The sequence below is a fragment of the Mustela nigripes genome, chromosome 12, assembly GCF_022355385.1.
Source record: "Mustela nigripes isolate SB6536 chromosome 12, MUSNIG.SB6536, whole genome shotgun sequence".
Classification (NCBI taxonomy): domain Eukaryota; kingdom Metazoa; phylum Chordata; class Mammalia; order Carnivora; family Mustelidae; genus Mustela; species Mustela nigripes.
In genome coordinates, this window is record NC_081568.1 from 113,385,938 (window position 1) to 113,408,709 (window position 22,772).

Below are 22,772 nucleotides of genomic sequence, written 5' to 3' on the forward strand. Positions count from 1 at the left end.
ATCACAAGTAGGCCGAGAGGCAGACGGGGGTGGGGGGGTAGGAAGCAGGCTCCCTGCTGAGCAGAGAGTCGGATGCGGATGTGGGGCTCCATCCCAGGACCCTGGGATCATGACCTGAGCTGAAAGCAGAGGCTTTAACCCACTGAGCCACCGAGGCACCCGTACATTGATTTCTTTTAAAACAAGCTCTTCTGCATGTGTGAGGATACTTCTAAACACCAGGAATATTAGGACATGTTGTTTTATACTTGGAATAAAATTAAAATTCCTTACTGCTGGCAAACTGGCTCTGTTTGATATGGCCTTGCTGGTGTCTCTCTAACTTTTCTCATCACCAACCTTCTTTCTCCCTAGCCGTCATGGTCTCCTTGTTCTCTCAGACATTATCCTGGTTTTCCTGACTAGAGCCATCTGTTGTTCTCAAGTCTTTCCATGATGGCATCCTAATTTTTTCCAGAGCTCTGCCCAAACGTGACTTCCTGAGAGGTCATGTGTGCTTACCATGTTTAGACCAACAACCTCCAGCCTGCATGTACTCTGTCCATCACTCTTTCCTCTACCCAGCTTGTTTTCATGCCACTAATCTCTATCTGAAATTGTGTATTTCCTCATTGTTTACTTACATCTTGTGTTTTTCTCCCCTAGAATGTAAAATCCATAAGGGCAGGAAGTTTGATTAGTTCATCATGGTGTCTCTTGTTATCTGTGTCTGGCTTATTATATAGTAAGCCCTCAATAAATAGTTGTAGAATGAATGAATAAATTCAGAGTGAAATTTTGAAAATGTATCCTATACTTAGCTCTGATAATGTCTTTTTATTTTTTTAAGAAATGTCTTTACTGTATACCCGGAGGCCCCACAATTTAATAAACATGTATTTTATGAATATACATACATATATCCATATATGTGCATGTGTGTAATTCTTTAAAATTGAAGGCATAGAGAGGCACCTGGATGGCTGTCATTTAGGCATCTGACTCTTGATTTCAGCCCAGGTTATGATCTCAGGGTCTTGGGATCAAACGCTAAGTCAAGCTCTGCTCTGAATATGGAACCTGCTTGGGATTCTCTCTCCTTCTCCCTCTGTACCTCCCCACCCCCACATATCCACATGCGTGTGTTCTCTTTTTGTCTAAAAAAAAAAAAAAAAATGGAAAATGTAAATTCAAATTCCTGCTTTGTCATTTACATGTCATATGAGCTTAGAGATTGTTCACTTCTCAATTTATTTACTGTCAAAGGGAAAATATTGATGATACTTAATTAGGATCATGGATGTTGTATATTGAGGACGTCCTGGTCAGAGTAACCACTTGCTAAATAACAGCTGCTACTTTTATTCTTTTTTTTTTTTTTTTAAGCTACTGCTTCCACTAATACCACCACTACTAATTGAGGTTAATAGGAAACTAAAGCAGTTGCTGTCATTTGGGTGCCTTGACTTCTAAACTATGTAATCATGGTCAACAGACTATGTAATAAAATATCTGTTGGTGTGGTCAGAGGAAAATTAAGCATCTTTCTTTCCTACCTCTAAAATAAGAGCAAGGTAGGAAATGGGCTAAAAGGTTAAAAAGATGACAAAAGTTCAACATCTTTTGAGCTGATTATAAAACTTAAAATCTGTAAGATGTAGTTTTTCAATAAAACTGACATTTTCCAGATTATAGACAAAAAGGATATTTAAAAACTTAATTTATTAAAAAAAATTGTCTCTTAAAAAGGATACAGATTATAAACCAGTGCCACTGAAAGCAGGAGAGGGTGAAGATTATATGCTGGCCTTGAAACAGGAGTTGAGAGAAACTATGAAAAGAATGCCTTATTACATAGAAACACCTGAAGAAAAACAAGGTGGGTAGTAGAATCTTTGATTATGTGGCTGAATGGATAGAGATGAAATAATGTTTCTATATAAGATACAAAGGTCAATTAATGCATTTAATGGTTGATGGATTTAGTTCAATCAGAAATTATCCACTACCTGGAAAAGCATACTTAATGTTGATTTAAGAAAATATGTATTTTAAACTTTTTGATATTTTATTTTTAAAATTACCTTTCAAGAGAAATTTTATGCATTTGGTGAAAATTTTGAGAAACAAAAATATTAAAAAATAAAAGTTACCTATAATGCATATGTCTAGGGATCTATTAATATTGTATTGTATATTCTGGATTTTTTTTCTTTTATATGGGTATTCTTTTTATAAAATTGGATTCATGGTCTTTGTATCTTCCTTTTCTACACAATAGCAAGTTATTAGCCTTTTCACATATCCTTAGTATTCTTTTTTCTTTTTTAAAGATTTTATGTATTTATTTGACAGACAGAGATCATAAGTAGGCAGAGAGGCAGGTAGAGAGAGAGAGAGGAGGAAGCAGGCTCCCTGCTGAGCAGAGAGCCCAATGCAGGGCTCCATCCCAGGACCCTGAAATTATGACCCAAGCCAAAGGCAGAGGCTTTAACCCACTGAGCCACCCAGGCGCCCCTATCCTTAGTATTCTTGGAAATTTTAATGACTTTGTGGTATTTCATTGTGTGTATATAACATTATTTATTGTGAGTAGTTGCCTGCTATTAGATTTAAAGTGGGTTTTTTGCTCATATATGTATATAATGCAATGATTATTATCCTTTATATCATTCTCTGATTATTTAATATTTTGGTTAAAACTTTTAAAAGCCTTGACTATATTTTGGCTTATTATTTCTATATCAGACATAATAGGAAGCATCAAGCATGTACTCATTGGTTATACCAAGGACAAAGGGGAGAAATTACAGCTGGAGAAGGCTTGACAGTCTCAGACAGGGAGTGGGAAGTGGTTTTAGAGGAAGAGAACTCATTCCTGAGTAGTTATTTAGCACAGTAGATCTATATTGATTTTCAGTTTCTGCCCTTGAATGATGAAATTAGAGAGATCGATATCATCCTTGAATTCCCAAAACAACATCATTAAAGAATGAGAAATTCATACAGTATCATCTCATTCCATTAGTATTAAAAATGCATTCCATTTTAACTCTGCATAAAAGACTTAGAACTAAGTCAAAAAGAAAGTCTTATATAGTAATATTATATGTGCTTATAATTATAAGAAGCATTTTAGACAAGTTCATTTAATTTTTCGAACATAATGGCCTAAAATTGATATAATGGTTTCATAAGACATTTTTATCTCTAAAATACTGAATTTTTTTGGCTTTTATGATTATATTGCATGCTTTTATCTATTTGATTAAAAAATGAAATTAAAGCTCTCATTTTAAAGATTTTAAAAAGTAAGATTAAATGAACTAATAAACATTTATTCTTAGAAAAAATAATAGTGTATAACTTTAATCTTTTTAAAATTAGTGTTTCTCTAGACCATGGAACAGATTAACCTAACTAAATATGATAATTATTAAAGCACAAGTCTAACTTACAAGTATGCCATTTTATTAAAGCCTACCCGTGAGTCTTTTAAACAGGGACATTAGGAACATTATTTTGTTGCTGGTTTCTGGGAGTGGTTGCCTTGTACCTGGATTAAGAGGCTCTTTATCTTTGATAATTGCACAAAGTATTTAAAAATACAAGGAATCTTTGTTTCTCTTTCTTTCTGGATAAAATGCTTGCATAGAATTCTTTGAATTGATACAAGTACATTCTCCTTCAAAATCTTCATGTTTATTTTTCTTTTCTGTTGTAATGTGTTTTTAGAAAACTATAGTTGAAAATGAAGTTTATAAGAAAAAATATACACATACATATGCATGTATAAAGGTTAATATAATACCTATTGTAAATATATATGCTTATTTATGTGTGTGTATACATATTTACAATGTTTATATACTGTGCACACCACAAAGGAGAAAGAATTGGCCAGACTGAACAGAAGGATGCAACTGTCAGAGGGAGCTGTATTCTGGGTGGTGGTGTACCACTGTACCTTTGCCAGCCTTATCCTATCACTCACCACCTACATGCTTTAGGAAAGAGAGACTTAGGGACTCATGTGAATAAATAAGGGTAAGAGGTTTCAAGGCTTCCTGGTAATTAAGTGACTAGTGGCTCAGGGTATTGAGTTTACAAAGAACCAAGGGCATAGAATAAAAATGTTTCTTGTTGTGATAGCTTCATAATTTGTTTATAATGTTCTTGGGTAGAATTATAGAAATGATTGGTATTTTCTTTACATGAAATTTATTATCTTTGTAATAAAAGAAAAACACTGATGAATATTATTACTTTAATGGATTACAGCTGCAAGGGTATATGGAGAGTGTCTGATCCGATGGTTCCCAGATAAATCTCCTGAACCACTCAAGGCCAATGAGGTAGCAACAGGAGTGATAGTTGTAATGGTTCTATAAGCCACTTTTAAAGAATTTCAAAAGCTTAATAGAAATTATACATTTACCTGGGGCACCTGGATGGCTCAGTCATTAAGCATCTGCCTTCGGCTCAGGTGATGATCCCACGGTCCTGGGATTGAGCCCAACAACAGGCTAAACCTCTCCTGCTCCCCTGACTTGTGTTCCCTCTCTCGCTGTCTCTGTCAAATAAGTAAACTCTTTAAAAAATAAAATAAAATAAAATATGTAATTCAGTGGCTTTTAGTGTAGTTACAGAATTATGCAACCAACACTACTCTCTGATTTTTGGAACTTTTTCGTCATCCTGAAAGAAACCCTATCCCTGTTAGAATCACCCCTCATTCTCTTGCAACCACTAATCTGTTTTGTCTGTAGTGATTTGTCTGTTCTGGACATTTCATATAAATGACTCAGTCAGTGGAGCATGCAGCTATTGATCTCGGCATTGTAAGTTCAAGCCCAACATTGGGTGTAGTGATTACTTAAAAATAAAATCTTTACAAAAAAGGAATCATAAAATGTGTCCTTTTGTGCTTGGCTTCTTTAACTTAGTGTAATGTTTTCAGAATTCACTGATGGTACAACATGCTTCATTCCTTTTTGTGGCTAAATAATATTCCATCGTTTTATGTGCCACATTTTGTTTATCCATTGGCCAGTTGGTGGACATTTGGGTCAGTTCCACTTTGGAGCTATCACGATTATTGCTGCTTTGAACATTTATGTACATGTTTTTGAGTGGACATGAAGTATTTCTGTTGGGTATTTATCTAGAATCATATGTTAACTCTATATTTAACATTTTGAGGACCTGCCAAACTGTTTTCCAAAGTGCTTGCACCATTTTTATTACCAACAATATATGAGGGTTCTAGTTTCTCCATACCCTTGCCTTTTGGTTATAGGCATTCTACTGGGTATAAAGTGGTGTCTCATTGTGGTTTTGATTTGAGTCTCCAAAATAACTATGACATTGAACATCTTATGTGCTTTTTTCCATGCATATCTTCTTAGGAGAAATGTCTGTTCAAATCCTTTACTTCTTTTTAACGGGATCTCAGTAGTTGGTTTTCAATATTGCTTATCTACAGTTTACTACTAAAGGTTAAATTTTTCCAAAATATGCAATCTGTTGTAGAGAAAATTTTAAAAATGCAAATCTGTCATCTGTGCTGACTTCTCTTTAAAAATAAAAAGCTTGAGAGCAAGATTGAAATCAAGGGGCACCTGGGTAGCTCAGTGGGTTAAAGCTTCTGTCTTCAGCTCAGGTCATGATCCCAGGGTCCTGGGATCGAGCCCTGCCATCAGGCTCTTTGCTTAGCAAGGAGCATGCTTCCCCTCGCCTCTCTCTGCCTACTTGTGATCCCTCTCTCTCTGTCAGATAAATAAATAAAATCTTAAAAAAAAAAATACTGAAGTCAAAACAATTAAAACCTAGAAGAGCTTGGTTTCTTGGTCTCCCTGATCTACTATTTATTTTAGTTGTTTTTGTTTAACACTGTGCTGTTAGTATTATGTGGAATCATGTTCTTAACATGGAAGAGAAATCAGTACATATTTGGGCCTTGCTTTTTACATTTGCATCATTTGTATTAACTTCCCTATTTCATGGCTATACTCCTAAACCACTTTCTGTGATGAACCTTGGTTTCAGGCTATGGCTTGGTGGTGTTGCTTGCCAACTTAAGTTGCTAGGAAAGAGTTTGGGCCCTCATTGAGGGAGTTTCTTCTGGCAAAGTGGACAAAGCAGAAGTAAGAGCCAGTCCCATTTGGGGCAACTGCAGAAGGTCCCTGCAAAATTGTCAGTACTTGGCATGGAAGACTTGAAGCTTGCTCATTCATACCCCCTCATGTCCAAACTTAGCTACTCCTACCCTTTTCCCCATTCTCCTCCTCACTGGATTGTGAAGAGTAGCTCATTGAGAAGCCTAACTGTGTATTAATGTGTATATCAAGCCCTGGAGGTGAGCATACAGCCCTCCATCTCCACGTAAGTAGTTAATAAATCCCAGTTAAACAAGATTTTAAGAGTGGGAGCTGGAGGCTAATGTCACAAGAAGACTTTCTTGCCTGTATATGTAAGTAGCTTCCTGACCTGGCTTTGGGCTTTTGTGAATATTCTCAGAGGTAAGTCAGGTTGTCTAATTCTGAACACTGTGTTAGGGTTTAGGTCTCTGCTCACCCCCAGCCATTCGTACCCATTTGCTTCTTGCAGTGGGCCCCTCAAACTTGTAATATTTATTGAACTTTTCAATAGGTGTTCAGGAACACATTATGTACAAATATAGGAAATTCCCTATGTGTGAAATAAAAGTTGTTTTTTGGGGTTTGTTTTGTTTTGTTTTCAAATTATTTATTTATTTATTTATTTATTTATTTAACAGAGAGAGAGAGAGAGAGAACAAGCACAAGCAGGGGGAACGGCAGAGGGAGAGGGAGAAGCAGGATCCCCACTGAACAGGGAACATGGTTTAGGGCTCTTATCCCAGGACCCTGGGATCATGATCTGAACCAAAGGCAGACACTTAACCAACTGAGCCACCCAGGGACCCTGAAATAAAAGATGTATCTGCTGTTTTTAGTTATGGCTTACGAGTGGCTGAAGTTCAGGCTTATTCTTGACTTCTCTAATGAACACTTTCTTCTCTTTTTTCTAGATATTGAAAGATATAGTAAAAGATACATGAAGGTGTACAAAGAGGAATGGATACCAGGTAATTATAAAAGTGAGAGTATTAAAGTAATGTTTAAAGTTTATTTCCCTACCCCATATTTTTTTAGGGAAATTTTTCTATTTTCACCATAGGGATTAATGCTATAGGAAAATAGCCTGGTTCCTTTCCTGTAATTAATTAGTAATGTATATCCTTTGAAAACTAGGATATTTCCTTATATTATAACAAGGAAGAGTTGAAGTGATTTTGAAGTTCTTATTTATTTATTTATTTATTTGACACAGAGAGAAGTCATACGTAGACAGAGAGGCAGGCAGAGATAGAGAAGGGAAGCAGGCTCCTCGCTGAGCAGAGAGCCTGATATGAGCCTCAGTGCCAGGACCCTGAGATCATGACCTGAGCCGAAGGCAGAGGCTTAACCCACTGAGCCACCCAGGTGCCCGATTTTAAAGTTCTTAAGATACTTTTTTATAAAATAGGACTTGCCAAACCCATTTGGGCTTTCCGTTTCCATTTGCTACAATTACAGTTTTAATCTACAGTACCAGTAATACTTCTGTGTTTGTGAGTGATTTTACAGCTTTTGAGGAGAAAACAAGACTAGTTAAAGGACATTTTTAAGTCATGCTCGTGGATCTTCCTTTCTTTCAAGCACACAGAGACTATTTTTATTTGTTAAGATACCTTTTCAATAGAACCATAGCTAAGAGAGTGTTTTTCAGTGTTCACAAATTTTCCTTAAGCACAGGCAAGATGGAAGAAGCTAGAGAGATTTCATCCAGCTCATTCATTTTGCAGATAAAGAAACATTGCCATAGAAATGGAGTGATTTATCAGGGTGACTTGTTAAGTACGACTAGAACCCAGGTCTTCTCATTTTTAACTTACTTCCCTTTGACTTCTATTCTTGGTGTTTTGTGGAAACTGTCTTTATAAATGGCATTTACCAGCATTATTGCTTGCATGGGTTATAGTGATCTTTCCAGGTTAGATCATTGATAAGGTTGGATTCCCCTTGAACACTCTCCTATCTCCTGTCTCAGATCTTTCACATCTGCCACATCATAAATATTCATTTCCTGAATGATTCTCTTTACATACCTTTTCATGATCATCTGTGACTCACTTATAAAAGCAGAAATAGATTCAAAGCCAAATTTAGTAGTTCAGGTAAAATAGCTTGAGATACAAATGCTTTCTGCAGACTACACTGAGCTTTTCTTGACAGGCAGTATTTTTTTAAATCTATTTTCATGTTGTTTCATTTTTCTAATTAGTTCTGTGCTTCAAAACGTAAAGAAACTGGGACGCTTGGGTGGCCCAGTTAGTTGAGCATCTGAATCTTGGTTTGGGGATATAGCCCCACATAGGGCTCCATACTCAGTGAGGAATCCCTCCTGCTCATGTGTCCTCTTTCTCTCTAAAATGAATAAATCATTCTTTTTTAAAAATTGGAATAAAGTGACTAATTAGAGAAATTGTATAGCTAATTCAAGGCAAAAAATTTTGTTAAAGATTACTTATTTATTTGAGAGAAAGAGTGCAGCGGATGAGGCAGAGGGAGAGAGAGAGAGAGAAAATCTCAAGCAGACTCCCCACAGGCTCAATCTCACCCACAACCCTGAGATCATGACCTGAGCTGAAATCAAGAACCTGAGGCTCAAGTGCCTGAGCCCCCCAGGTACCCCCAGGCAAAATTATTTCTTAAAGAGAATTACCATTTTTTCGCTATTTATATTTTTAATTATAAAGTTTTGGGATAATTTTTAGAATTGTTTATTTAATTTTGCACATGTTGGGATTGTGGTCACATATTTTAACTTTTGAAAAAACAATTCCTTATTTTGCAAGATATACATGTCACTATAGAAAACTTACAAAATACAGCAGAGTCAAATAATAAATAATATGTAAGAAAAGCAGCTGTAATCTTAACACCCACAGAGAATTATTGTCATATTTTGTTCAGAACCTAGAGGTTTCCCTGCACAAATATTAAATATATAAAAATATATGTTAGGTTTATTTTTTAATGGGATTCTATACATACTAATTTAGAAACTTTTTATCAAACAGTATTTTATGAGTAACTTCATAAAAATTTTCTTACATTATTTTTCTTGTTATGAAAATTTCTGTATTTAAGATTGATTAGATAAATACTATGTAGCTATTGAAGGAATGTCATATAAATTTTATGGCACTATTACAAAGTTGGGTTTTTTTTTTAAGTTTGTTTATTTATTTAATGATCTCTGCATTCCATGTGGGACCGAACTCACGACCCTAAGATCAGAGTCACATGCTGTACTGACTGAGCCAGCCAGATGCCTCAAAGTTGTTTTTATTTTTTAAAGATTTTATTTATTTATTTGATGCAGTTTGAGAGAGAGAGAGGGAGCACAAGCAGGGGAACTGCAGGCCAAGGGAGAGGGAGAACCAGAAACTCTACTGAGCTAGAAGCCCGATGCAGGACTTGATCCAGGACGCTGACTGAGATCATGACCCAAGAGGAAGGCAGATGCTTAACCGACTAAGCCACCCAGGCGCCCCACCTCCCAATTTTTTAAATAAAATTTTCTTCTTCATAGGAGAAAATATGTTACTATTATATTTTGATTCCCAAGCTAAATCTGTACAGTCAGATATTAGGAAATTTTATTTTCATTGCAGAAGCAACAGTAATGTCATTTATTCTTTTTAAAGATTTATTTTTTTATTTGAGAGGGGGCTGGATAGAGAGAGAGGGAGAGAGAATCTTAGGCCCTGATCCAGGATTCAATCTCACAACCCTCAGATCATGACTTGAGCTGAAACCAAGAGTTCGGTGCTTAACCTACTGAGCCACCCAGATGATCCCATCATATCCTTTGTTTTTTGTTGTTGTGTTGTTGGTTTTTAAAAAAATATTTCATTTATTTATTTGAGAGAGAAAGAGAGAGAGAGAACATGAGCAAGGGGAGGAGCAGAGAGAGAGGCACAAGCAGACTACCCGCTGAGCATTGAGCCCAGCTCAGGGCTCAATTCCAGAACCCTGACATCACAACCTGAGTTGAAGTCAGATGATTCACTGAATGAGCCACCCAGGTGCTCCTGTCATGTCCTTTTTTTTTTTTTTTAAAGATTTTATTTATTTGACAGAGATCACCAGTAGGCAGAGAAGCAGGCAGAGAGAGGGGGGGGAAGCAGGCTCCCCGCTGAGCAGAGAGCCTGATGTGGAGCTTGATCCCAGGATCTTGGGATCATGACCGAGCTGAAGGCAGAGGCTTTAACCCACTGAGCCACCCAGGTGCCCCCTCTCATGTCCTTTAAAATAGTCATGTTGAGTGAGTGCCGCTAATCCCTAAGGGGAATTTCAGTTTTTGTATTTTTTTCTTTTGTACATGCAGATTGGAGAAGACTCCCAAGAGAAATGATGCCAAGGAAGAAGTGTAAAAAAGGTACATTGACTAATGTAATAATCCAGGTTAAAAAAAGTTATTGCTCAAATTCTATTTATTGAATTATCAATCTGAAGTTACACTCAGTGTTCTGAATGCTTTTCCCTAAAATATATTTAGCATTTGGTTATTTTGTTAAAAGTTTTTGTTGTCGATTTTCATTTCGTTTTGGTTTGTTTAGTTGTTTTTCCTTTCTTTAATTATGGAATTTTGATGTGCCAAGAAAGACTTTTCAAGTATATAAACAATTTTTTAAATTAAATTAAATTTTTTTTTGAGTGTTCCAAAATTCATTGTTTATGTACCACACCCAGTGCTCCATGCAATAGGTGCCCTTCATAATACCCACCACCGGGCTCACCCAACCCCCCAACCCCCTCTCCTCCAAAACCCTCATTTTGTTTCTCAGAGTCCACAGTCTCTCACAGTCTCCCCCTCTGATTTCCCCCAATTCATTTCTCCTCTCCTTCTCCCAATGTCCTCCATGTTATTCCTTATGCTCCACAAGTAAGTGAAACCATGTGATAATTGACTCTCTCCACTTGACTTAGTACACTCAGCATAATCTCTTCCAGTCCCATCCATGTTGATACAAAAGTTGGGTATTCATCCTTTCTGATGGAGGCATAATACTCCATTTTATATATGGACCATATCTTCCTTATCCATTCGTTCGTTGAAGGTCATCTTGGTTCTTTACACAGTTGCGCGACTGTGGCCATTGCTGCTATGATCATTGGGGTACAGATGGCCCTTTTCACTAATACCCCTTAGTGCAATTGCAGGGTCATAGGAAGCTCTATTTTTAATTTCTTACGGAATCTCCACACTGATTTCCAAAGTGACTACACCAACTTGCATTCCCACCAACAGTGTAAGAGGGTTCTCCTTTTTCCACATCCTCTCCAACACACATTGTTTACTGTGTTGTTAATTTTGGCCATTCTAACTGGTGTCAGGTGGTATCTCAATGTGGTTTTGATTTGAATCTCCCTGATGGCTAATGATGATGAACATTTTTTCATGTGTCTGTTAGCCACTTGTATGTCTTCCTTGGAGAAGTGTCTGTTCATGTCTTCTGCCCATTTTTTGACATGGTTATCTATTTGTGTGAGTTGTTTGAGGAGTTCTTTATAGATATTGGATATCAGCATTCTATGAGTTGCCTCTTCATTTTGTTGACTGTTTGCTTTGCTATGCAGAATCTTTTGGTCTTGATGAAGTCCCAAAATTTCCTTTTCGCTTTTGTTTCCTTTGCCTTTGGAGACATATATTGCAATTTAGCATATTTGAAACTTTTTTAATGGTTATACAACCTATATTTTAAGTTTTTTTTTCAATTAACTAACATAATTTATTATTCATTTTGAGGTACAGGTCTGTAATTCACTAGTCTTAACATAATGTTCAGTGCTCATTACATCATGTGCCCTCCTTAATGACCATCATCCAATTACCCCATCCCCCCACTAAATCCAGCAACCCTTGGTTTGTTTCCTATGATTAAGAGTCTCTTACAGTTTGTCTCCCTCTCTGGTTTCATCTTGTTTTATTTTTTCCTCTCTTCCCCTATGGTCCTCTGTTTTGTTTCTTAAATTCCACATATGAGTGAAATCAAATGATAATTGTCTTTCTCTGATTGACTTATTTTGCTTATTGTAATGCCCACATCATTACAAATGGCAAGATTTCCTTTTTTGATGGTTGAGTAATATTCCTCTGTGTGTGTGTGTGTGTGTGTGTGTGTGTATACATATATACCAAATCTTCTTTATCCATTCAACTGTCGATGGGCATATCTGGTTTTTCCATAGTTTGGCCATTGTGGACATTGCTGCTATAAATTATTGAGGTCCAAGTACACCTTTGGATTGCTACATTTGTATCTTTGGGGTAAATACCCAATAGTGCGATTGCTGGATTATAAGGTAGTTCTATTTTTAACTTTCTGAGAAACCTCTATGCTGTTTGCCAGAGTGGCTGCACCAGCTTGCATTCCCACCAACAGTAGGAGGGACCTCCTTTCTCCACATCCTGGCCAATATCTGTCATTTCCTGACTTGTTGATTTTAGCCACTCTGACTGGTGTGACGTGGTATCTCACTGTGGTTTTGATTTGTATTTCCCTGTTGCCAAGTGATGTTGAGCACTTTTTCATGTGTCTGTTGGCCATCTGGAGGTCTTTTTTGCAGAAATGTCTGTTCATGTCCTCTGGCCATTTCTTGATTAGATTATTTGTTCTTTGGGTGTTGAGTTTGATAAGTTCTTTATAGATTTTGAATACTAGCCCTTTACCTGATATGTCATTTGCAAATATCTTCTCCCATACTGTTGGCTGTCTTTTGGCTTTGTCGACTGTTTCCTTTGCTATGCATATATTTTAAGTCTTTAGCTTAAACATTTCAAACTGCTAACATTTGGGAACTGGTGGATTAGAACTTTATATTGTACATAAAATACCAAAGTGAAAGTTTCTAATGTGTTATTCTTTCATAATTCCACTGACGAAAAAGTTATTGAGCATCTACTAATGCCAGACACTGTGTAAAAGGAATAAAACAATGAGCAAAATGGGAATAATCCTTGCCCTAATGGGGCTTACAGTCAAATGGAGTAAAAACATTAAACAAAAACACAATGTCCTCATTGGGAGGTCAGGGGTTTCTTTGAGAAACAGAATAGGAAGTCCAGATTGAAAGATGAATAAGAAATTACTAATGGAATTGAGGGAAGAACATTGGAGAAAGACCAGGTTTGTGAGGGGAAGGTCATAAGTTCAGGTTAAAGGTGGTCTTTAAGGTTCCTTTGAAATATAGCAGTAGAAATGTTAAGCATGTTGTTGAGTACAAGGGGGTGAACCTAAAAATGGAGATGATAGTAATTAACATAGATACTATAATTGAGACTATGAGGAAAGTATGAGATTGTCTAGGGTGAAATTAGAGAATTAGAGGAAATGAAGGCCTAAGCCTAACCTTGGAGAAATGCCAAACTTTAATAGGCTGACAGAGGAGATGGAAAAAAAAAGAGAGAGGGGAAGAAGAGAGGCGAGCCCAAGAGAGTAGAACTATGGAAGCAAGAGTACACAAGAAGTAGAGACTATTTCAGGGTACTTGGGTGTCTCAGTTAAGCATTTGCCTTCTGCTCGGGTCATGATCTCAGGGTCCTGGGATTGAGTCCTGCATCAGGCTCCTACTCAGCAGGTAGTCTGCTTCTCCCTCTCCTCCTGCTGCTTCCCCTGCTCTTGTGCTTTCTTTCTCTCAAATAAATAAATAATTATTTATTATTTATTAAATAAATAAAATCTTAAAAACAAAAAAGAAGTAGAGACTATTTCAAGAGGCAACAACAGGGGCACCTGGGTGGCTCAGTGGGTTAAGCCGCTGCCTTCGGCTCAGGTCATGATCTCAGGGTCCTGGGATCGAGCCCCGTATCAGGCTCTCTGCTCAGCGGGGAGCCTGCTTCATCCTCTCTCTCTGTCTGCTTCTCTGCCTGTTTGTGATCTCTCTCTGTCAAATTAAAAAAAAAAAAAGAGGTAACAACAGTGTTAAAGGAGGTTAAACAAAGTTGCTGTGAGGCAAGTAAGATAAAGATTGGAAAATGTAAATTAATTTTTGACATGTTGATCATTGTTGACCTTAGTGAGACCTTTTCTCATTTTTTAAAGATTTCATTTGTTTGTTTATTTAGAGAGAGAATGTGAGGGGGAGAGGTGAAGGGAGAGGGAGAGAGAAAATCTCAAGCAGACTCCGAGCTGACATGGGGCTCAATCTCATAACCCTGAGAGCATGACGTGAGCCAAAATCAAGAGTCTGATGCATAACTGACTGAGCCATCCAGGCTACCCTCAGTGAGAGCTTTTTAAAAGATTCGTAAGGGTAGAGTTCAGATTGGAATAGCTTAAACAGTAAATGAGAATTTAGGAAAAGGGGGCAGCTAGCATAAATGAGTATTTGGGAAATTTGGATATAAAGAATAAAGAGAGAAAAAAGGAAGTAGCCAGAAAAGTTAACAACAATGGAGTAGAAACTAAGAGAAGAGAAGAAATACCCCCATCTCTTACCCCTCTCTTTTTATCAGGCCTTGTATTTTATGTTTTGCTTTTTAATAAATTTCATTTTTAGAGCAGTTTAAGATTCACAGGAAAATTGAACAGATAAGTACAGATTTCCCGTATGCTCCCTGAAACCACACATGCATAGTCTCCCCCATTATTAACATCCCCCACAAGAGTGGTACATTTGTAACAATTAATGATCCTACCTTGACATAGCACTATTACACAGAGCCCATAGTTTACTTTAGGATTCATTCTTGTTATTTTGCATTCTGTGGGTTTTGGCAAATGCATAATGACACATGTCCACAGTTGTATTATCATAGAGTACTTTCACTGCTTGAAAAATTCTCTGTGCTCTGCCTTTTCATCCCTTCCTCCTCCTAAACCCTGGCAACCACTGATCGTTTTACTGTCTCCACAGCTTTGCCTTTTCCAAAATGTCATAGAGTTGGAGGCGTACAGTATGTAGCCTTTTCAGATTGGCTTCTTTTACTTAGTAGAATGCATTTAAGTTTCCTCCATGACTTTTCATGGCATGACAGCTCATTTTTTTGTTAGCACTAAATAATATTCCATTGTTTGAATGTGCCACATTTACCTACTAAATGTCATCTTGATTGCTTCCAAGGTTTGGCAATTATGAATAAAATTGTTATAAACATCCATTGTTGTGTGTGGACATAAGTTTTCAGCTCCTTTGATTAAATGCCAAGGAGGATGATTGCTGGACTATCTGGTAAGAATATGTTTAGTTCTGCAAGAAACCATTAAACTGTCTTCTAAAGTTCCTCTGCCATTTTGCATTCCCACTAGCAACCAATGAGAGTTCCTGTTTTTACTCATCCTGGCTAGCATTTGGTATTGTCAGTGTTCTGGATTGGCCATTCTAATAGGTATGTGGTAGTATCTCACTGCTGTTTTAATGTGCATTTCCTGGTGACAAATGTGAAGCATCTTTGTGTATGCTTACTTGCCATTTGAGTATCTTGTTTGGCAAGATGTCTGTTAAGGTCTTTGGCCCACTTTTTAATGTTTGTGTATGTCTGTGTGTGTGTGTGTGTGTGTGTGTGTGTGTGTGTGCACATTCTTACTGTTGAGTTTTAGTTCTTTGTATATGTTGGATAACAGTCTATAGGAAAAACTCACAGTTTATGCTGTGAGTTTCTCCTTTACTCTCATACTACCACCACAACATTTCTGACACCAGGTGTGTGGAATTTTTTCCCCAAACCAAGCTGTTCTCTGCAGCTGGATGTCTTATAATGTAATTCAATTCCAACAGCAACTAGAATTAACACAGACCCCACAAGTTGAGGGCTCAGCCCAGCAAGACTATTCCCCACTTCAGATACCAGTTTCAAGTAGTAGGTTCCCCGCATTACCCACAACTTCTGTCTGACTTTGCTACAGATCAGAGGTTCCCATGACCCTCCTCCCACTTGGATTCCATTTGCTAGAACAGCTCACAGAACTCAGGGAAACACTTAGGCTTACCAGTTTATTATTTAATGAAGGATATGATAAAGAATATAGATGGACATCAGATGAAGAGATAGATAGGGCAAGGTTTAGAAGGGTTCCCAACACAGCAACTTCTGTTTCTGTGGATTTGAGGTGTACCCTCTTCCCACTATGTGCATGTGTTTACCAAGCAGGAAACTCCTCAAATCCCCATACTTTGGTGATTTATATAGAGACTTCATCATATAGGTATGATCACTCATTAATTCAATCTCCAGTCCCTCTCCCCATTCCCTGGGAATGGGGAATAGAGCTGAAAAATACCAATTTCTTTTTTTTTTTAGATTTTATTTATTTATTTGAAAGAGAGATAGAGATCACAAGTAGGCAGAGAAGCAGGCAGAGGGAGAGGGGGGAAGCAGGCTCCCTGCTGAGCAAGGAGCCTGATGTGGGGCATAATCCCAGGACCCTGGGATCATGACCTGAGCCACCCAGGCGCCCCTGAAAATTCCAGTCTTTTAATCATAGTTTGTCCTGTTTTGTGACTAGCCTCCCTCTTGAAGCGATCCAGGAGCCCACCAAGAATGGCCTCCTTAGAACAAAAGACACTCCTATTACCAAGTAAATTCCAAAGGATTAGGAACTCTGTCAGGAACCAGTTTCAAAGACTAAATATTAGAACAAAACATGCTCCTAGTGTTCTTATCACTTAAGAAATTATAAGTTTTAGGAGTTCTGTGTCAGGAACCAGAAACAGAGACCAATATATATCTTTCCTATTATTTCACACAGTCCTTTATCAGATATGTCTTTTGCAAATACTTTCTCTCAGTCTGTGGTTTGTTTTCTGTCTCCTGACATTATCTTTTGCAAGGCAGAGTTTTTAAATTTTAATGAAGTCCAACTTCTCAGTTATTGCTTTCATAAATCATGGCTTTGGTATTATATCTAAGAAGTCATCACCAAGCTCAAGGTCATCTAGATTTTCTCTTATGTTATCTTTTAAGAGTTTTGTAGTTCTGTGTTTTGCATTTAGGCTGTGGTCCATTTTGATTTAATTTTGATGAAGGGTGTAAGATCTACCTAGACTCATCTTATGCATGTGGAAGTTTAGTTGTTCCAATGCCATTTAAAATAAAATAAAGTCCAGTATTGTCAGTCCTCCAACTTTGTTCTTTCCTTCAACATTATGTTGGCTATTCTGGATCTTTTGCCTCTCCACACAATCATTAGAAACAGTTTGCTGATACTGTAAAATAACTTACTAGGATATTGACCAAAATTGCATTGAATCCAAAGATGAAGTTAGGAGAACTATCATCTTGACAGTACTGAGTCTTACTATCCATGAACATGGAATATTTCTCCATTTATTTAGTTCTTTGACCTCATTCTTCAGAGTTTTGTGGTTTTCTTCATATAGACTCTATACATATTTTGTTAGGTTTGTATCTAAGTATTTTGTGTGTGGGGGGTGCTAATGTAAGTAGTATCAGATTTATAATTTCAAATTCCATTTGCTCATTTTTGGTGTATAGGAAATATATATTGACTTTTGTGTATTAACCTTGTATCTTGAAATCCTTCTATAATCGCTTATTAGTTTCCAGAGTTTTTGTCTCATTCTTTCAGCCCAAAACTGACCTTTGTATATTAACCTTGTATCCTGCAACCCTTCTTTTTTTTTTTTTTTTTAAGATTTTATTTATTTATTTGACAGAGCGAGAGAGAGATCACAAGTAGGCAGGAAGGCAGGCAGAGATAGAGGGGTAAGCAGGCTCCCTGCCAAGCAGAAAGCCCAATGCGGGGCTCGATCCCAGGACCCTGAGATTATGACCTGAGCTGAAAGCAGAGGCTTAACCCACTGAGCCACCCAAGTGCCCCTCCTGCAACCTTTCTACAATCACTTACTAGTTTCCACAGTTTTTGCCTCATTCCTTCAGATTTTCTGCATAGATGATCATGTCATCTGTGAATGAAGACACTTTTATGTCTTCCTTCCAAATCTGTTGAAAGGAATGATAAGAAGGAACTTTCTTGCCTTGTCCCTAGTCTTAGTGGGAAAGTGTCAAGCTTTTCACCACTAAGTGTGATGTAGCTATGGGTTTTTTTATAGCTATTCTTTATCAAGTTTACAAAGTTCCCCTCTACTTGTTTACTAAGAGTTTTTTTGATGAATGGGTGTTTGATTTTGTCAAATGCTTTTACTGCATCTGTTGATATGATCACATGATTTTTCTTCTTTAACCCATTAATGTGGTGGATTATGTTAATTGATTTTGGAAGGTTGAACCAGCCTTGCATACCTGTGATGAGTCCTACTAGGTCATGATGTATTATTCTTTCTATACATTGTGGGATTGGATTTGGAAATATTTTGTTGACCATTTTTGCTTATATGTTCATGAGAGATACTGGTTTTCTGTTTCCTTTTTTTTTTTTTTTTAGAGATTTTATTTATTTATTGACAGACAGAGATCACAAGTAGGCAGAGAGGCAGGCAGAGAGTAGGGGGGGAAAGCAGGCTCCCTGCTAAGGAGAGAGCCCAATGCAGGGCTCGAGCACAGGACCCTGAGATCATGACCTGAGCTGAAAGCAGAGGCTTTAACCAACTGAGTCACTCAGGTGCCCCTGTTTCTTTTGTTGTAGTATTTGTCTGGTTTTGGTATTAGGGTAATGTTGGCCTCTTAGAATAGGAAGTATTGCTTTATTTCTTGTTTTTTGAAAGAGATTCCCCTCCCCTTTTAATAGCTCTATTGAATTACCTTTGACATGTAATAAAATGCATATATTTGGAATATATAATTCAATAAGTTCTAACATATGTATTTAAAGTGGAAATATTTTTATTTTGTTTTACCTCAGAACTACAATTTATAAGAATATTTAGCTTGCTTGAATATAAAATATTATATTTTTTAAAAAACCAAAATGCTGTATGTTGAGATATAATAGTTTATCTCCTATCTTTTGTACCTTTGGCTTTTATTAGGCAAATATATTATTTTTATAGTATAATATCATACACTAATACTGGTTATGTCTTGATGAATCACAAATTTATAGCAGACTTTAAAGAGCCAAAAAAGAATGTATCTGATTTGGAAAAATTGATATTTTCAAATACGTCACACTACTGCTCATCCCTGGAACTTTAAATACAAATTGATTATTAGTAAAAATGTCCAATGTGTCAGAATTTCCATTTGTTAAAAAATAAGACAACAACCACAAAACTTTCTGTTTCTATTCTGAGCTTTTTTTTTTTTTTTTGCATATTGTAAAATTTCTGTGTTTTATTCCTGATAAACTTATACTCTCTCTTTTGTTTTTGTTTTTGTTTTTTTCATTTTTTGCATGTTTTTTAAAAAATAAATATATACTGTATTATTAGCCCCAGGGGTGCAGGTCTGTGAATCTTCAGGTTTACACACTTCACAGCACTCACCATAGCACATACCCTCCCTAATGTCCATAACCCCACTACCCTCTCTCTACCCCCTCCCTCTCTCTTTTGTTAAAATGACCTTCACTGATTTACATGAAAGTAAACAGTACCCAAAAAAGACAATGACTGAAAAACTTTGTTTCTTGAAGAACCAGCTATTGGCAGGTATTGAAAGAAACAAAAACAAACAAACTAACTAAAAAATCAAATATATGCATGTATTTGGCCAAAGATGAAAAAATGCATATTAATGTTTCTGGGTTAAAACAGTCTTTTAACAAATTTTTGCAATTTCTTTAAAAGATTTATTTATTTTAGAAAGAGAGTGAGAAACCATGTAGGTTGGGAAAGGGGCAGAGGGGGAAGGAGAGGGAGAGAATTCCAAACTCCCCACTGAGCACGTGGCCCAACTTGGGGCTCTGTCTCACAACCCTCAGATCATGACCTGAGCCAAAACCAAGAGTCAGACACTCAACCAACTGAGCCACCCAAGCATCCCAACAAATTTTGGTAATTTGACACTTCTCTCCCAGTTATACATAAAAGAATTTGTGATTATATAAAACCAGATTTATAAGTACCAAAAGATGCTTAGTGGCCTTTCAGCAACTGACTTTCTTAGTTAAGAGATCAGTAGTGGTTTGTTGTTGTTGTTGTTGTTGTTGTTGTTTTTAATTTTTAAGATTTATTTATTTGAGAGAGAGAGAGAGTGAGCCAGAGGAAGAAAGAGAATCCTGAAACAGATTTGCTACTGAGTGTCGAGCCTGACATGGGGCTTAATCCCAGGACCCTGAGATCATGACCTGAGCCAAAATGAAGAGTCAGCTGCTCAACCGACTGAGCCACCCAGGTGCCCCAAGAGATCAGTAGTTTTTAATAAGTTTATTTACCTGACCATGTTCTATAATACCCAGTTAATAGCCTTGTGTGTTAGGAAACTTAAGTAATTCAACAGAAGATTCTTAGAGAAAAAGACTTTATGATGTGAGTAAGTTACATTCTTAGCTAATTGTTAAGTCCCCCAATAATGGGTCCGTGAATAAAGGAGCGAGACTGATACAAAGTGAAGGCCAAGCAAAGCTTTATTTCGCACCAAGCATCAAGAATCAAACCAAACGTTCGGGGCCACACCTCTTACAGAGAGGGCGACCTCTCTCTGCTTCACAGACTACCTTTTAAGGGCAAAGGCCATATGGTTAGGCCTGGCCATGCACAGGTGGCCAATGAAATTGTAACACACAGCACAGTCATGTTAGGTCACACATAAATGACCAATTGATTTACAATTTACCCTAGTAGATATTTGAATTAGCCTATCACCTTGGTCAGAATTGGCGCCCAAAATGTGCCCCAAGGGGCGGGGCCCATACTCCTTGGTAACTAGGGAGACAGTATGCGTCCCCTACTGATCTGATGTCTCCACCTGGGCTGACCCACCCTTGTATTTAGGCTTTGTTACCTGGGACTGGTTTCCGGACATGTTTTTAAGTAAGTCCCTTGGGGAAGAGCTACAGGGACAGTTTAAGGGTTAAACAACAAGGTTATTGTTTAACCTGTATGGAAGTGCTCTAGCTAAAATAGGTTCTTACACTAATGTTTTCTAGCATCTATATTATAATATATATTGAGATCTAGTTCATATATGATACTACATTTTATGTGCTACAGTTCAAATTAAACGGTTTTTACCCTCAAGGGGAACAGAGAAAGTTACCCATTATTAAATCTAACTGTTACCTTTTTTCTGAGCAAAATGTCACAAATATATATGTTGGGGTTCTGAGCTCAGTGACTCCCTGGGGGCAATTTGGTATAACACAGTAAATTATAATTCTGTCAGTTATGAGTCATCCACCACAATCTAGAAATTTGTTCTTCTATAGGTTAAATGTTAATCTTTAATGAAATTACATCTTTCTGAATCATATTTCCTCTCTTGCCAAGGAATTTCTAGGTATTTAGTTTGATTTGGGGAAAGGACTATAATACTTTTTGATCACAATGGGACAGTTTGGTAACATAATGCTTTGGTAACTGACTGGCTGGATCTATATATGAAATAATTCTCCATTCCCTGTGGTTGTAGAATAGCCTCTAATGCATGATTTTTTTTATATGGCTTAAAAAAAAATCCAAAAGCCATTAAAACTTTTTATTTACATTGCTTTGAGTTTTCAGATTCATGTAACAGATACGTTCAGTTTAACCATTTTAATCTTTATGCCAAAGATGAGGCTTACGTTGCATGAGTATAACTCCTTCCTCATTTCTTTAACCATTGACAAATGCATATTTATTCTGCACTTGTTTTTTATTTTCCAAACCTGGTTGAATTGCTCTAGTTAAAATAAGATATACTGATCAGTGAACAGGAAGCCAGTGCAGATGATATATTTGTGAGAGTCTTTCTCTGGTCCTCTCATGCTTCTACCTTAGGTAACATTTTAGTAGTCAGTGTAGGCCTTAATAACATTACTTTCCAGTACAGATCTTCAGTACTGGTAAAAATATATCTGGTTACAGTGTTAGAAAGCATCCTTTAAGTGATTATCATTTACTCCTCATCATGGAAAATTGGTGAGGCCTGCTGACTCAGTTATTCTTTATTTATTTAAGAAATACTATTTTTATTTAAGAAAATTATTTTTATCTTTAATTAAGAAAATTAATTCGGTCTGCAAATTATGTGATTGTCCGCCATGACATATCACTGCTAGGCAGCATATGAAGAGGCAAAAAAAAACCCAAAAAACGTAATGCAGAGTTACTGTTACAGAAATATGTGTTAACAGTGGTTTTACTTCAGCAGGCCCCAAATCCGAAAAGGCGAAAGATACAAGCAAAGGCGTTTCACTCACTAATACTGCAGATGTGTTGAAAAAAATCGAGGTAAGGTTTTCTTCTTGCTATCTGAGCAAGCTGAAAAAGTGTCATGCCTTCTTTCATCTTTTCCAGTCTTTCCACCTTCTCTCACTTGATAATATGTGGATTTGGCAGAAACAAGCCCATCATACAGGGTAACTGGAAAGATTTGAACATTGTTGGCTGGGATATAAAAAAAAGTTCCATCCTGGGGCGCCTGGGTGGCTCAGTGGGTTAAGCCGCTGCCTTCGGCTCAGGTCATGATCTCAGGGTCCTGGGATCGAGTCCCGCATCGGGCTCTCTGCTCAGCGGGGAAGCCTGCTTCCACCTCTCTCTCTCTCTGCCTGCCTCTCTGCCTACTTGTGATCTCTCTCTGTCAAATAAATAAATAAAATATTTTAAAAAAAAAAAAGCTCCATCCTGTCCTTCTTTTCTTTTTTTTTTTTTTTTTTT

The 22,772-nt window shown here is 37.1% G+C and overlaps 1 protein-coding gene across 4 annotated transcripts in view; it reads left to right on the plus strand.

Moving 5' to 3' along the window:
- The window catches only part of POLR3G (RNA polymerase III subunit G), a 107,581-nt gene that overhangs the window by 73,417 nt on the left and 11,392 nt on the right, over window positions 1-22,772 (plus strand). For 3 of the 4 annotated variants that reach the window (XM_059418226.1, XM_059418224.1, XM_059418225.1), the window contains 4 exons: window positions 1,729-1,858; window positions 7,031-7,087; window positions 10,438-10,488; window positions 22,264-22,346. In XM_059418226.1, coding sequence (XP_059274209.1) covers window positions 1,729-1,858; window positions 7,031-7,087; window positions 10,438-10,488; window positions 22,264-22,346 — 321 coding nt within the window. The remainder of the gene's footprint in view (window positions 1-1,728; window positions 1,859-7,030; window positions 7,088-10,437; window positions 10,489-22,263; window positions 22,347-22,772) is intronic. The other variant, XM_059418227.1, reaches the window with a different exon arrangement.